Below are 15,746 nucleotides of genomic sequence, written 5' to 3' on the forward strand. Positions count from 1 at the left end.
AGACGTTAACTAAGATATGATCACATTTGTGGATGAATGGCAAGCTGACCTACAACAGTCTTGACTCCTCTGGCTTTAAGATAATTTGTTTTTATTAAAGTCTGATCTTACGTAGAGGATTTCCTGCCAGTTTTTGTCTAGGCATATATCTCTTATCAATTTTTTCCTTCTAGGTAACTCCAACATAGAGTAAATATTAAAAAATACTCACAGCAATTGCAGAGAAAACAGTCCTTCAAATAGGCCTTTTGGAAGTTCTGTAATTTTATTGCCATAGAGGACACTGCAACAGGAAATAAAAAAGCAAACAAAGCTGATATCATGAAAGTCATATGCTATGTGATTCTGAATGTAAAAATAAAATAATTTTTCAACTTTCCTGAAGGAAACTTAACAGCAGTGACTTGATACTTGCTCCTCTGAGATGGCATGATCATGCATTTTCTCAACAGATGCCTCACCCAAGAAACTTTCAAAAGAACCAGCATGGCACTGTGCATAGACTTACCAAGGAAACTCAGTGAGTGAATTGCTCTTTTTAAGACCAGCTAACTGGGGAATAAAAGAAATCTTTCAATGCCTTTAACTGTATACCATGAGAATATTTATAAGAAAACCTAGATTTTATAATGTCCAGCTGTGATGCAATATTCCATTATAGCTCTAACATTCTGAAATTACTTTTATGCACTTTCAGCGTTGATTGAATCTATACTAAATTCTGCAAAGCCAAAAATTCAGAATAACTTTACTATAGGAATATGAGAAATTAGCTTCTGTGTTTACATGTCAGATACCTACAGTGAATTGAGAGAACGTAAGCCCTGGAAAGCATCTGGAGCTGCTTCAGAGATCTGGTTATTGCTCAGGTCACTGAAATAAATGAAAGTTGATACAGTTAATCCAAGCTATTTTCAAAAAAGCAAAGACTAAAATAATTAGAATTAGGGGTGGAATGAGAGAAATTAGAATACTTGTGTGAGACACTGCCAAAGAATTTGAAAATAAAACCACTGAAACAAAATGAATGGCTAAAAATAGATCTTTTAAATGGTTAAAAAAATGAAGACTAATAGAATTATTTTTCCTAAAATACAATAAGTACCTTTTGTACAGAATTATATATAGTCCTTTATGTATATAGTCCTGTAGCCAGATCAGACAGAACCTCAAGGATATTCCAAAATGAGAGTGGCATATCCTCATGATTTTTTTTTCTTATGTTCACTGTACTAACATGTTGCTTTTATGCAAAACCATAATAAATAATTTCAATAACTTTAACACTGTAAAAACAATTATTATTAGTCTGACAAAGAGATTATATGGTCTTTGTAACCAGATTGCCATATCTGTTAATCTTCTAGCAGTCAAAGTTCTGCATATGCTCACACGCTGATGGAAGTTCCTCTGTATGACACTGAACTGCTTTTTATTTACATATTTATATATACATATATATATAAGTGCAAATATATATATATACATATATATGTGTGTGTATACATGTAATTTAAATCTAAAATATTGGGTACTTACATTCTTCGAAGCTTTTTATAGGGTGAGAAAGCTCCAGGAGGTATGACTTTGATTGAATTTTGTTCTAACCGTCTGCAAAACAATAGCATGAGCATAAAAATAAAAAGAAAATAAAAAAACCAAGCCAAAAAACAACTTAAAACTATAACAAACTAGAAGGGATTGACTTCAACAAAAAAAAGTAGTCTGGTTTTGCTTTCCTTTCTAGTACAGTTCTTAAGTCAACATACAAGGTCATTTAATTCCAGTATTCGTTAAAAAAAGGTGATCAGTTTTTGTCTGTTCTTTCATCCTATAGAGTGTAATGTTACGATTTAAAGACCAACTTTCTTCTTGTATATGAAGAAAATTTATTTCCAGTGCACACAAGATATTTGTAAAATTTAAGCTGGAAGTATCATAAAAATATTTGAATTTGAGTTGGTGTTAATTTTCTCCAAATTTATGATTCATATACAATTTTATAGAAAGTTTATTTAGAAAATTCTAAAGATTTCTGTGAGTTAATCATTCAAACATGTAAACCTTAATAAAGTAGAGAAGAATGTTCCTACAGAACAAATAACATATGTTCTGCGTGCAATAAGGCAAATGCCATATTTTTAAACATACACACGTGATTTTTTTTAGATACAGAATATAAAACATTTTAAGTTATAATATTAGAATTACATGGCTATACTTCTAATTTCTTTATACAACTTTTCATATCTAAAATTGTAGTTTATGTTACTGAATATATTTGCTTTAAATGAATGAAACTCTGACTCAAACTTGCCATACTGCAAATATGAACTGGCTGATGGAAGCTGTCTTCCAAGAACTTTTGAACATAGAGAGCTTTGCCCATAGGAAATCTGCAGCCCCATGATTCATTTACCAACAAATCAAAATAGGTTCAGCAATAAACACATTTAAAATAGAATCTACATCTCCACATGACACACTATTTAATGCTTATGGCTGCACAAATGTCGAGCTGGAAGAATGAAACTATGTATTCTAGAATGTACAATGTTATATAAACATAGATATTATGCCTCTCTAATAAAATTGACATTTCCCTCTTTTACGCACAGATATCAACTCCACACATGTAATGATGGCGCCAAAAATCTATTTCACAGAATGACTCATAATGTATAGAATTTAGCACGCTATTTGAAAATATTCAGAAAGCAATGTAGAATTTAAGGACAAAATGCCTTTTTTAGTCTGGTTGCAGGAACATTACCCTATTCTACTCCCACTTTTATCCTAGTTCCATTAATGCTCCTCCTTCTCACTTTTGCTCCAATATAGACATGTGTGAGGTTTTATTCAGATGGAGATATTCACATATATAATACTCAAAATTTCTTAAATTTGTCCATGCTTTTGCTTAGCAGCATTTGTTCTTGACTGGAATATAAAGAAGCCAAGAAAAGAGAAAGCCTCAAACAAAGAAAAAAAAAAACCTTCCTGACACACAGAAAATCTCACTTCATCAGCACTGTTTAAGACAGAGGTCATTACTTTATAAAGTCCTTAAGTAGGAAAATGTTGCCACCTTGCTACAGTTTTCAGGTACATTTTAAACACCACAGGGAATCCCACGGTATGAGACTGTTAACTTTTTCCATAAACAGGATATACTTCCACATGCTTTCCTCGCCTTGGCTGAGCCTTTTGGATCTATGAAGCACATTTTGCATCAGACCAGCAGTACTGACGAGGCTGGAAGGGGACAAGGTCACTCTTTCCCAGTACCCTTGAGTAGATGTAGAAAGCAAACATCTGAATGAGTAAAAATTGCTTGAGTTAAAGGTCAACTCAAACTCAGCCAAAGCCAAGTGTTTTCTATTCTTATGCTTCATTTTTTGGCTGAGTTTCCTCAGAAAACACAGCTTATGCATGCCTTTCATCTAGACCATTTTCTTCTCACAGGGCTAGGTCAAAGAGAGGTAAAAGCTTCAGATAATAAATGTATAAGTCCTTCCTTAAATTAGTAGTGGGAGGGAGCTGAGAAACCAAAGTAACCCAGCCATGAAGGGAAGGGCAGCTATCCATCCGTTCCTCTTACACACACTATTTGGCAGCCACTGACTGCACAAATGCTGGGGCATGCACAGCAGACGTTTGTCAGGTGTGCAGCCTGGAAAAGCTGCCAAAGAATCACAGCACGGGGAAATGTGTAGGGTAGGCAACCTACACATAGGGTGATGGAAAGGGGACAGTAAAAAGGGAGAGAATTTGGTCCTATTACAGAGGATGACTGAAACTAGTGGTGAGAGAGACCATGGAGAAAAGAATGCCTTTGTATAGGAAAATCAGACTGCAATAGCAGTGTTCCCATACCAGTCTGTCACAGGCCTCATATATAAATGCTGTTTACTAGCTCATGATGAAGAGACTTACGAGCTACTGCTGGAGGACTCCAGTCTGCTTGCACCTATCATTAAACATAAAATGCTCTTATCTAACTAGACGTGATATGACACGAAACTTGAGAAAGATACAGTCCAGTGTTACAAAAAGTATTTTCCAATTTACTCTTCTAACTTACCCATATATTACTTCTATAAACTAAACTAAACTTGCAGGATATATGAATGCCATTTGTTATGACAAGATGGAATAGCAGACTACAGCTGTCCAATTGGTCCACAAATTATATGGGTCCCAAACCGGTCCTACTACAGTACATTTCTGAAAGCCACCTTTCTAGCAGTTCTAATTAAGAGAACTACCAATTCACTGGTGTGTATGTAAAATGAACTCCATGTCAACTTTACCTAAGATTTCCCTTTAGTGAAAAAGCTACAGTCTAACAGACAGACTGCATAGTACTAGGATAAATTTACAAGCTCTTCTGGATAAAGGATTTGTTATAGTAGGATCATCTAAGTATGTCTTTTATTAACTCATGCCAAAGTGTATGCAATAAAAGACATCACATTTTAGAAAATGAGATTAGTATAAGAAAGAAAAAATAGGATTATCTAAATACAGAAGAATCTTTTATACCCTGCTTTGTCTGTAAAGAGAGTAAATCAAATTCACATTTTCAAGCTTTGTTATCCTCTAATCTGCTTTATCTTTGTAGAATCAGCTGAATTTCACAGAGTGCAAATTTGCATCCACCATTCCAGAAGAAAATCTAATTAGCTATATTCTAGGGTCACAAAGCACAGATAAAATAATATCTAAAGGAGATTTGCATTCTACTGATAAAACTCATAATAATTAAAAACTCTCTTTCCTCATATTAAATCAAAAATTTTAATTCTGGAATAGAATGGGATGTAGTTATCTATTACTGAAAAAAAATAGCTATTAAGTGCTCACAAATGACATGGTCAGAAGTACCATTATTAGAGAAGAACAAAAAACTAATGTCTGTATTTTTCCATGGAACTTGTATTAAATTTTGTGCATAATATCTCCTTTCAAAGTCATTCCTGAAGTCATTCTTTTTTTTCTTTTTTTTTTAATAAATGATCATCTATGTATCACACACAGTACCTTGGTGGTTTCTTTTTCAAAGGCCACAGTCAATTTTAGTAGCATATTAAATAAGATAAGATAATGGAGGAAGACAGTTAAGTACATGCTTCATCAAAGCATGCACTGCCTCATGTATAAAAAGTACTCTACTCTGCCCATAGCCACATGAAATGCTAATTAATGCTCTTAGTATTAAGTCTCTTGCTCCTTTTATTGCTTCATTTCAAAGAAATCCTACATCAATACATGTTTTAGTATCTTTTAACACTGCCAAACTAGCTGAAACGGTTGAAACCTTTGTTGAAGGCTATTCCCTAACCTCCCCTATTTATGGAAAGTACTGTGAATGTTTCTTTTTCTAAGTCTTTCCCATGGCTAATCCCTGCAAGTACTGTAGTATACAACCACCTACTATTTTAAGAAGCAAAGGTGCTTCTGCAGTTCAAACCCAATCAAATCAATTCAAATCAAATCAAATCAAATCCAATCAAATCAGGTCCGCAGCAAGTAGACAGATTCTTTCCACCTGGTCCCCAGAGCCTTCTGACATGTAAATCCTTTGATGGTTTCCAAGAGGACACCATTATTGATAACTACTTCTGCACTTAGGGAGACAGACAACATGCTTATTTATACTGACACTTTCAAACCAGCTTATTTTCCCACTATAAGAAGTCATTTCTATGAAAGACTTCTGCTCTTGTAAAGAAGATGGGCTGGGAATGAAGAATACCCAGTTCCCTTCAAAATTATTTGTATTTTATATTATACACGTAGGGTACAATATATTAAGCCTGCTCAGTAGGGAAAGGCACAATAATTATGCTGCACAGAGATATGCTGCATCCAAATGCATTAAGCAGTGTTGACAGTGGGTTAGCAATAAATGTTAAAAAAAAAGTATTAAGTAATAATGAAATAACTTACTTTAGAAAACATGAATTTGAATATGGAACAGCAGATTAACCATATATTTTATTATCAAATAATCAGGACATAACCTCTTGATTAAGTAAATTTGTTCAAGTTAATAGTTTTAGCTTTCAGTGATCTCAACTCTTAATTGCAACACCTTAATTTCAGCATCTACAAAAAGCGTGCAAGAAACTTGTCAAGAAAGTCCAAAACAATTTTTACTGCAGAGAAGGAAGTGTAAACTGTGCAATGAGTCTGATGTATTGCACAGATGCTGATTATACATGGTAATAAAATTGACAGCTCTTCTTTGCATTTTCCCCATCTGCTTTTAAAGTAAATGGCAAAAACAGCTGTCAGAAAACAGAAAATTTCAGTGATGGGATTCAGTGCAGCTTCTGAATGTGAAGAGCTGCAGTAAACAGCCAGCACATCTCTCACCATATTTAACATCTGCCAGATTTGTGATGATCTTTTTTGTTTGTTTGTTTGTTTTGTTTGTTTTTCAAATAAGGAAGAAGTATTGGTCTCCCTTTTCTATAAGAATCTTGAGACTATTAGACAAAGTACCTTTTTTCCCATCTCCTTTCTCAACAATTGCACCTTCAGAGTGCTTACATACAGTAAATGCCTCTTCTAACTATAGCAGCAAAAGAATTCTGTTGAAAATCTGTGATATCATCCATATCTAGCAAAACAAAAGATGTATTTGGAATGACTATATTACTGGCATTTCAGATTTTCAGTCTCTAATTCTGTGAATTAATAAATCTCATTGACATTTTCTTAAATATTTGCATATAAAAAATTACTATCAATGTTGCCCTAAAGCTTGCCAAAATGCTAACGTCCAGACTAATTGTTCTATCAAATATTCCCTCAGGGAATTGACTGTAAATGACAGATGTCTCTGTAGTCTGCGTAAAAACAAAAAAGTAACAATGATTGCTATACTAAAGCTATTAAATAATTCTTCACATTTAAAAGCGAGTCCCAAGCCTGCATTTGCTAACTTTTTCATCACAGAAAAGGCAACTCATGGTCTGAACCCTGCGGCACCATTAATGATGGTAGGCTTTACATTCTTTAATTGTTACAGATTCAGGTTGTAGGCAAAATGGACTTCTTCAAGAATTATTTGCGTAATACTTTGGCATGTGTCAGAATGTGCCTCTGGTGCAATTAGCCCAAGTCACCTGGAGTCAATTTAAAGTCTTTCTAATTAGTCTATTTTTGATGAGAGCAGTTGCACCAGAAAAATTATATGAGCTCTTCAGAACAATGGTTAAATTCACAAAAACAAATGTAATCCTGCTATACTCTTCGCTCAACATGAGTGATAACATCTTAATCTGTTGTCACTGAGTAGAAATACTGGCAGGGTAATCCCCATTACTGGGTAACACTACCATAAATATGCACCATGAATTTACCACAAAGTTTAAATATAAAGTATTTTCACAAGGAATACTTTCCACAGATTTTTGTTGCTTACTGGACTTTGCATTTAGCAACAGTTAGCAACATTTCATTGAAGGTGAAATACAACACAGTAAAAAGTTCATTAGACTTGATCTTGAAAGTCTTTCCCAACCTTTACAGTAACTTCAGTAACTTCACGTATATTATTGCTGAGGAAAAGCCATACGTAAAAATGAGTAACAACACCTCTGGAATGTGGCACAGCTGTCTGAGATCTATGAGAGTTTTTCTGGAATAGCTAGATGGGCCTTCTGCAGCTTCCCTTTATACTGCATAATTTATTCATTCATTCTATGCCTGAGTTCATTTTTTTTTCTCTTGGCAGAGTACAGAGGTACTAAAGGTACCTCAGGACCCACTAGAAGCACAAAACCATCAGAGTTGGAACAATATGGTTCTTCTCATTCTGGCCAGTACCTACCCCCAGTATTTCTGGAAACCAGGATTGCCCCTGTACTTTGGCAAAAAGCAACGTGCTTAAAGGCAATAAGGGATTCTTCCTTTCTACTCCCATCTCCAAGGAAGAACACACTGCCACAGCACCAGTTCCACTTCAGGGTGACATATAAATTCAAGATTAAATTCAAGACTGAATTCTAATCTGAGTGTGCTACGCATGGCTCCAGCACATGGCTTTACGGATGCTGTATGTTCACAAATCCTATGCGGAGCAGCGGAGGAAATAGGGATTGTTCAATCTGGAGAAGAGAAGGCTTGAGGGAGAAATTACTGCTCTTTATAACTGCCTGAAAGGAGGTTGTAGCAAGGTGGGAGTAAGACTCTTCTCACAGGTAAGAATGAGAGGCCGTGGACTCAAATTGCTCCAGGGGAGGTTCAGGTTGGATATCAGGAGAAACTTCTCAGAAAGAGTGGTGAGGCATTAGAACAGGCTGCGTAGCGAGGTGGTGGAGTCACCATCCTTGGAGGTGTTCAAGAATGTGTAGATGTGTCAATGAGGGACATGTTTCAGTGGACATGAGGTTAATGGGTTGGCACTTGGTCTTTTCCAACCATAATGATTATATGATAAAGTTTCAACTACACCTATAAATGTCCTCCTTATTCTTTAGAACAATATTTCCTGCACATTTGTACTGTTCTCTGTCTCTGCATCCTCCAAGATAGGGCATAATGATATGAAGAAAGTCAAAGACCTATATAATGACATCATGCAATACATACTAATATAGAGCAGATAAAATATTCTACCTACTGTGTCTCACATCTAAAATGAGAATTTTCTTTTTTTTTTTTTAAGTATAAGGCCACATGATATACCCATAATTTTCAAATTAGGAAGCTATTTGAGTAAGATCAGGATGAATCATTTCTATTGCGTGCTAAGTGAGCAGGATTGGTTGCCAATTTAGCAAAAAAATCTATTTTTTTCATAGTCAAAAAGATTTTCACTGAGGAATATTAAGGTATCAATCCCAAACACTTAGTTAATCCAGTTAAATCTGTGTTGGCCAATCAAATGAAAATTAAGGTAAAGAAGGCAAGTACCTCAGCAGATTCCTATACTCAATTTTAACTTGTTTCACATTTATTAATACTTTGCCTTTCAGAGAATGCATCTTCTGTTATTCACATGCAATTACTGTGCATTTATATGCATATGTCATATGAAAGATGCTACAATTTCAGCAAATTTCTTCATTTTTTATAAAGCAAACACTCTTTGCTTTTATATACTGCAATGGGAATAAATACTAGTTTTGCTAACTGAAAAGACAAATGTTCTAGTTTCAAACTAGAAAGAACGAACAAATGCAGATATTTAAAAACAATCTCGGACGTAACTTCTCATAACTACTTGCATCCTAAGCCTTCTGAAGATGCCGGGTTTGATCTCATTTTTGTCAGGTTACTGTAAATAGTAAATAAATAATATACTTTAGTAAATAAATAGTAAATAAAATCATACTTTTAGCTGCTAAAAACAGAGAAAGTTGCTTTATCTTCAGTGTTTCAGAGTTTTTCTCCTATGTGATATTTGAACTTTTTCAGTAAAAAAGTTCCTAAGGCCTTTCCAAGTGTCTTTTCTCTATAAAAGGGCATCCTCAGAAGTATCTCTGCATCTCAGTATAAGAGCCTCCTTGGTCAATATATATTTATTGAAGATTGTACTTTCCCCTTTTAGCTAAGGATGGATCTTAAAAAACAATAGAAATGGTGAAACTGTATACATGCCAAATTTAGCTTGGAAAAGATTCATAAATACAGCTCCCAGTTCTCAAATAAAATTCTGAATTTACACAAAGAGTTTCCCCAGCAGGTCCAGAATAACCAAGTCATTCTTTACCCTATCTTGGTTATAGCTGCCAACTGCATTTCTGTCAGTCCCCATTTCCAAAAGTCTTCCTTTCCCCTCCTCTTCTTCTTTTTTGCCTTTTGTTCTCCTTCTCCTTTAATGTAATTTGAGTGCTTCTGTGGGAACCAATCTTAGGAGCTGTTAATTCTGCTTAATATCACAGGGCTCACATAAAGTAGTTGAATACTTGATGTACTACACAACATTTAATCAACAGATATTTGAATAAAAATGTATAAGAGAATAAGAGAGAGGAAGATGGAAACATGAAGACAAATGGTAGAGATCAGGAAGATAAGACTGAGGGGACAAATTAGAAGAATATCAAAGGAAATGCAAATAAAGTTTTCATGAAACAACCATAACATTTCTGGTTTTGGTATTCAAATATTAAAAAGCTCCATTCACATGAAAAAGCAGCTTTATCTTGAAAACCATAGTAATAAAGAACTCTGTGACTTCTCACTATGCTAAGTTACAAAATGAATTGCTAAAATTCCTGACTCCTGTATGATTTTTCATTTAACGTATTGTACTGATATAGTGTCTTTTAACTATTTAACTATTGATATAGTGTCTTTTCTGTCCCTTCTAAGATTAAAATTATTTCCACAACTGCTGCATACTTAACAGTGCCAGTCCCACAGATACCCTCCCTTTTAAGCAAGCTTTCCTCATCCCCAAATTACCACTGTAGTAGCTGCTATCTTTCTATTAAAAAAAAAGCAAAATCAATTAAGTCCTTCCTTTGATCACTTAAATGGTGTTAATGTTAACAAAATTGAACAAAATCAACTTATTTCCATGTCTGATTGCTTAAATAATCATTAATACAAAGCAGTGGTCATCAAAGTAGGTCATTTTTTCCTTCCCAGTAAAATCACCACCCTCACAAACACTTATTGCAAATGTATTTATTTTCTTTTGCTCATAATACTACAGAGAGGAAAGAGATTTTAGAATCATTTTGGCTGCTAGTTCAAGCCATAGAGAAAATCAGACAAAAATAAGAAGAACATTTTCACAAGGTAGCCTAATTCATTAATGGCTTTTTGGCCTCTCCTTTTGAAATAAAAGCCATTCTCATGCCATTCTGAGAAAAAGCACCAGTACATTTAATAAAATTGCTGCTGGGTTTCTGATAGTCTGTTTGAACAAGTGCCAAAAAGTCCCAATTTGAAGGAATCCAGAATTATTTCTGCAGACTGTTTGAAGAATTTGCACATGGAAGGTGAATTCTAAAATGCAACCAAGTGATAAGAGATTAATGGTGCTGAGAAACTGAAATGTGGAAGAAATGCCTGCACAGAGGTTGATAAATGCTATCACTGTTAGAAAGGCAATACTTTCTCAAACCAATTAAAGTAATAGCTTTGTACCTTAAGAATGACCCAGAATGTCTTTAATATATGAGCTTCATGACAAAGGAGGAAGGTGCTAAGTACATTAGTCCACTGGACTTTAGTTGAGCTCACAGACCAAATGACAATGAAAGAGCATCCCATAAAAATCTCTGGAAAAAGGAAGTGGTTTAAAAATAAATCTAAACCAAGTCATATTATGACTTCTTATATTGTAGAGAAACTCTTTACCGGGGAGTGTAGTGATAGGACAAAGGACACTGAAGGAAGCTAGATTTAGATTAGACAAAAGGAAGAATTCTTTTCTATGAGCGTGATGGGGCACTAGAAAAGTTTGCCAAGAGAAACTGTGGCTGCCCCATCCCTTGTCAGGTTTGATGGAGCCTTGGGCAATCTGATCTAGTGGGAGGTGTCCCTGCCATGACACAGGGAGCTGGTCCTTTCCAACTAAAACCATTCCAGGATTCTAAGATGTTTCCAATGGATACTGTGTCATGATTTGCTTAAGACCACAGGAAAAGGCTTAAGAAAGACATACTCAATAACAAAAACTTGAAGACTAGTAATATCTAATACTTGTAAGTGAATAGCTACTATCTCATGGTTTTTTTAATTAAAAAAATGTTTACATATTAAAAACCAAAAGTTTGAAGGCTATTAATATATAATAACATATTTAATATTGGCAATGTTTTTAGTTTCATAATGCTTACAAATACAGGCAGTAAAATAATAGAAGCATGGGAAATATCTCCAAATTGTTTCCTGCAAGTCACTCGTGAACTCAAATCTTTAAAGATGGCCTAAAGAGATTACTTGTTATTTCTGTACTTTCTCCAGAATTAGTACATGCACTAAAACTGGAGGAGTCTTGGTTCTCAAGTGACCTTAACTTAGTTATAATATACAAATGTGAAATGTTTCTTAAGTAATATAATACTGATTAAATTTACCCTGAAAAGTTTAGGTATTCTTATTTTTAGCAGTGAGTTTATTTAGATAATAAATAGAAGAATTAATTTTGCAGAATAGACGTAGCTGGTACAAACAGAATAGTATTAAGCCAATAAAGATTAAAAGTTACATTCACTGAGATACTGAATTCTTCATTTTCCTCTGAAGTTTATCACACCAAAAGGGAGAAAAAGAGGACCATCAGAGGTATATTCTCCTTCCATTCTCCCTGGCAGCTACTTGGAGATAAGCAGTCCTGATCCTGCCAGCATCTTCCCAAGAGGCATGGGGCAGGGAATGCACTGCCTGCTAACTGACTTCGTGCAATGAGAATTGTCACTATTATCTCACTGACTTTTGCAAAAACTGAGAATCCAGACAGAACGATACAAAACACTCTCCCCAGCACCAGTGGGTGAAGTCAAGTACAAGTCAAGTACAGTGGGTGAGTCTGAAACAGTGTTTTGGTAACCAGCTTTGCCTCCTTCTGCTGCTACCATCACAGAATACTTGCTCGTTCATAAACCACTTAACTCCCACTGTAAACTCTTTTTCCTCACCAGTTTAGGCTGTTACACTAAACTCAGAGACAGAAATCATGCAGAACGGAGCAAGCTGCTGTCTCACATGGTCTCTTTGCACATGCTACAGAGGCAGTAACCATCAGCAGCGCAGATAACACCCCATGTCTTAAAATGTCATCCCAAAACAGTTGTCCATTAGAATGATCAAGACAATGCAAAGTCATGGCATCAGTACTATGCTCATCAGTATGAGGTATTAAACACAAAACCTTTCCTCTTACTTTTCTTCAAAGAGATGACGCACAGTTTTGACATGCAAAATTATACTCAATCCAAACTGCAAATATTCAGTACTTAAGTTATTCAATATTCCATTTAAAGCATGTTTGGCACACTATGTGAGTTTATATATTTTATCAACTCTCTGAAAACATAAAAAGAAGATGTAAAATGTGTTTGTGGGCCATCATATTGGCTGAAGCATGATGTGAAACACTGGTATACTCAGCAATGGATTCTGCAGATACTGCCCATAAAGAGATGATGACGATTACAGTTGAAGAGGAGAGAAAATTGTACAGACTAAAGAAATTTAAAAGAACTACAGAATTTTCAAATGCTTATATCAATGAAGTGTTTATAAAACCAAGAAGACAAGTTGAAAATGCAGAAGACTGAAAAGCATGAAAAGAAAACTGAAAAGATCACAGAATATCAGGCCCATGTAAAATAGAACTATAATGCCAATTTTCTTACGTTGCGCACAGGAACCTGATGATGATGGTATTATCACCAAATAAATAATAATTTGGCTATTAAAGACTGTACATCCTTCAGAAAACAACAGGGAGCCAGTGTGCTTCTGTTTCCCTCTCTCCCTGACTGAGGAGTTCCTGCCAAAGCATGTGCTTTAAATTGTAATTAAGATGATAAAGCTTTGTGTGTCGGAACTATTTAAAGGTGGTGGAAGTACAGTGCTCACCATGTCCTTCAGGGTTTGCTTGTGCCCTATGTTCAGCAGCTCCTAAGTATTCTCAATGATACTGTCACAGCATGGTCTCATCCATCCAAATGTTTATTGTCAGATTCCATTTGGGCATAAATAAAACAATTTCATATAAAAATAACTGAAAAAAGTATTATTTTATGAGATACAGACATTCTTTCTAATTAAATCAGAAAAGGCTGCTATAGCAACAATTGCAGAATATTTCTTTAAAAAATGAAGGTTTTAAAAACTATTTTATGATAGTCTGAGATAGAAATATCAGAATCTTTCCTATACTGAAGATAACATGTTAGTGGAGTTTAAGTTGAAGCTACTTAGTGGACACTTTCACAGACCAGCTTTAGAAAGTAACATACAATGGAATTCAGTGTTCATAAATATAATAGAGATGGAATAATAAGATTACATCTGTAAACATCTTGTTTCTGACAAAACTGTAACAGCTAAGAAAAAAAGACGTAGGACTCCTCATGGAAAATGCAATGGAGAACATGGTGTAGTTTTGATTGGCAGTTAAGGAAAGACAGCATTACAGTGCAGAAGGCAAATGAAACTAAAGGTAAAGGAAACTAAAATGGCTCTATATAGTGATGTTTCACTGTCATCTGGAATATTTTATTTGACTCTGGTCAGTGCAGGTAAAAAAGTTAGAAAACAAGGAGTTTGGAGGAAAAGGAGATAAATTAAGAAAAGGAAGTTTTTGGTATTCAGAAAGATAGAAAAGACTTGGTACTTCTAGTTGAGAGAAGAGAGGAATGAGGGTGAAATAGAAAATAGAAGGTGGCAGGACAAATTATGAATCTTAATGCATTTTCCCTTCCTTCACAAAGTCAAAGAAAATTAATCATTTTGAACAACTATATTTAAAGCTAGAAGCCTTGAATTAACTCCCCCCCCACCCTCTCAACAATGAATTACCTTAAAATAACACGTTGATTAAGAAAATAGTAGGATTTAAAGTAGATTGGGTGTTTCAAAGGAAAAAAAAAAATCAAACTATTTTTTTGGAAGATATGTAAATTGCCAAATTTCACTAGTTTTATCATAAAAAAGCAGCCAGTGGCATATAATACTTATTTGCCAAAATCTACTGGTCTTCAACCTATTGACAAGAAAGCATCGAAGATCAAGTGATTCTCATCAAACAGTCACAATGTCTTTTTAATTTTTCCATTGAGTTTATTCTTGCTTTTCAAAGGTCTTTATGTCCCTTATTTTTCATCTTTCTTTTACTGTACATTTCTCTCCTTACTTTCCACGCAACTGGAAGCACAGTTGGTAAATACAGCCAACTACTAGTTAGCAGCAGAAATACAGAAGGGAGTGTTTGACATACATACCCTACCTACTTCCTGAAGTATTTTCCTTTGTGCACATAAATATACATATGCAAGTAGGAAAGGTCAGCATACAAGTTATTAAATAATAAAGACAGTCTTTGCAGGGTGAAAGGTAGAAGACGTTTGTTTAGTATGATTGAACTTGGTCAGGTACAGTCAACCAGGTCAGTCTTAACAGCAGTAATAATGAGCTGACAAACATGATTATGGGAAGCCTGCAGGCCCTATTGCACTTTTGCTCTAACTCTGCTTGATTGGGATGCAGTTGCATATTTTTTTGCTGCTGTTGTTTATGCCATGTCACACAACCTTATCAGCATGTTTGCTTCCATTCATGAATATACGATATTATCACAATGACTATACCACAGATTGCAGTCAACCACAATACTTTTGGCTTTTCCAACTACCCTTCTGTGGATGCTATTTTAGCAATATTTGTTATTATAAGGGATAAAAATTGCTCTATTTTGTTGCAAAGGTATGCTCCTTGAATAGTGAGTCTGTTGAAGAAGGTGACATTGAGCAACACTGAAGACAAAGGGGCTTACACAGTCTGCAGTAAAAAGCTACTTACTTTCAAAAGAGTAAATATTCGTTAATTATTTTAAAACCAACTCAGAATGCACTTTCAGCTATAGGTTGTGAGTAATACATCCAGAACTAACTCATAAGAGAATATATGGGTCTTAAATATTTTCATATATCTGTATATTCCTTTTATTTCTGAATTTGAATGTGCACTCCAAAATTCTTACCATATTATAAAGTATGAATTTATACAAATAACAACAATGAATAAATAAGACAAACTGTTTTCTG

The 15,746-nt window shown here is 34.7% G+C and overlaps 1 protein-coding gene across 3 annotated transcripts in view; it reads right to left on the reverse strand.

Moving 5' to 3' along the window:
• The window catches only part of SLIT2 (slit guidance ligand 2), a 246,357-nt gene that overhangs the window by 64,718 nt on the left and 165,893 nt on the right, over window positions 1-15,746 (reverse strand). For all 3 annotated transcript variants that reach the window (XM_085223410.1, XM_085223411.1, XM_085223409.1), the window contains exons 10-12: window positions 1,540-1,611; window positions 802-873; window positions 212-283 (exon numbers count right to left, since the gene is read on the reverse strand). In XM_085223410.1, coding sequence (XP_085079536.1) covers window positions 212-283; window positions 802-873; window positions 1,540-1,611 — 216 coding nt within the window. The remainder of the gene's footprint in view (window positions 1-211; window positions 284-801; window positions 874-1,539; window positions 1,612-15,746) is intronic.

The sequence above is a fragment of the Meleagris gallopavo genome, chromosome 4 (genome assembly GCF_905368555.1).
Source record: "Meleagris gallopavo chromosome 4, MGAL_WU_HG_1.1, whole genome shotgun sequence".
Lineage (NCBI taxonomy): Eukaryota > Metazoa > Chordata > Aves > Galliformes > Phasianidae > Meleagris > Meleagris gallopavo.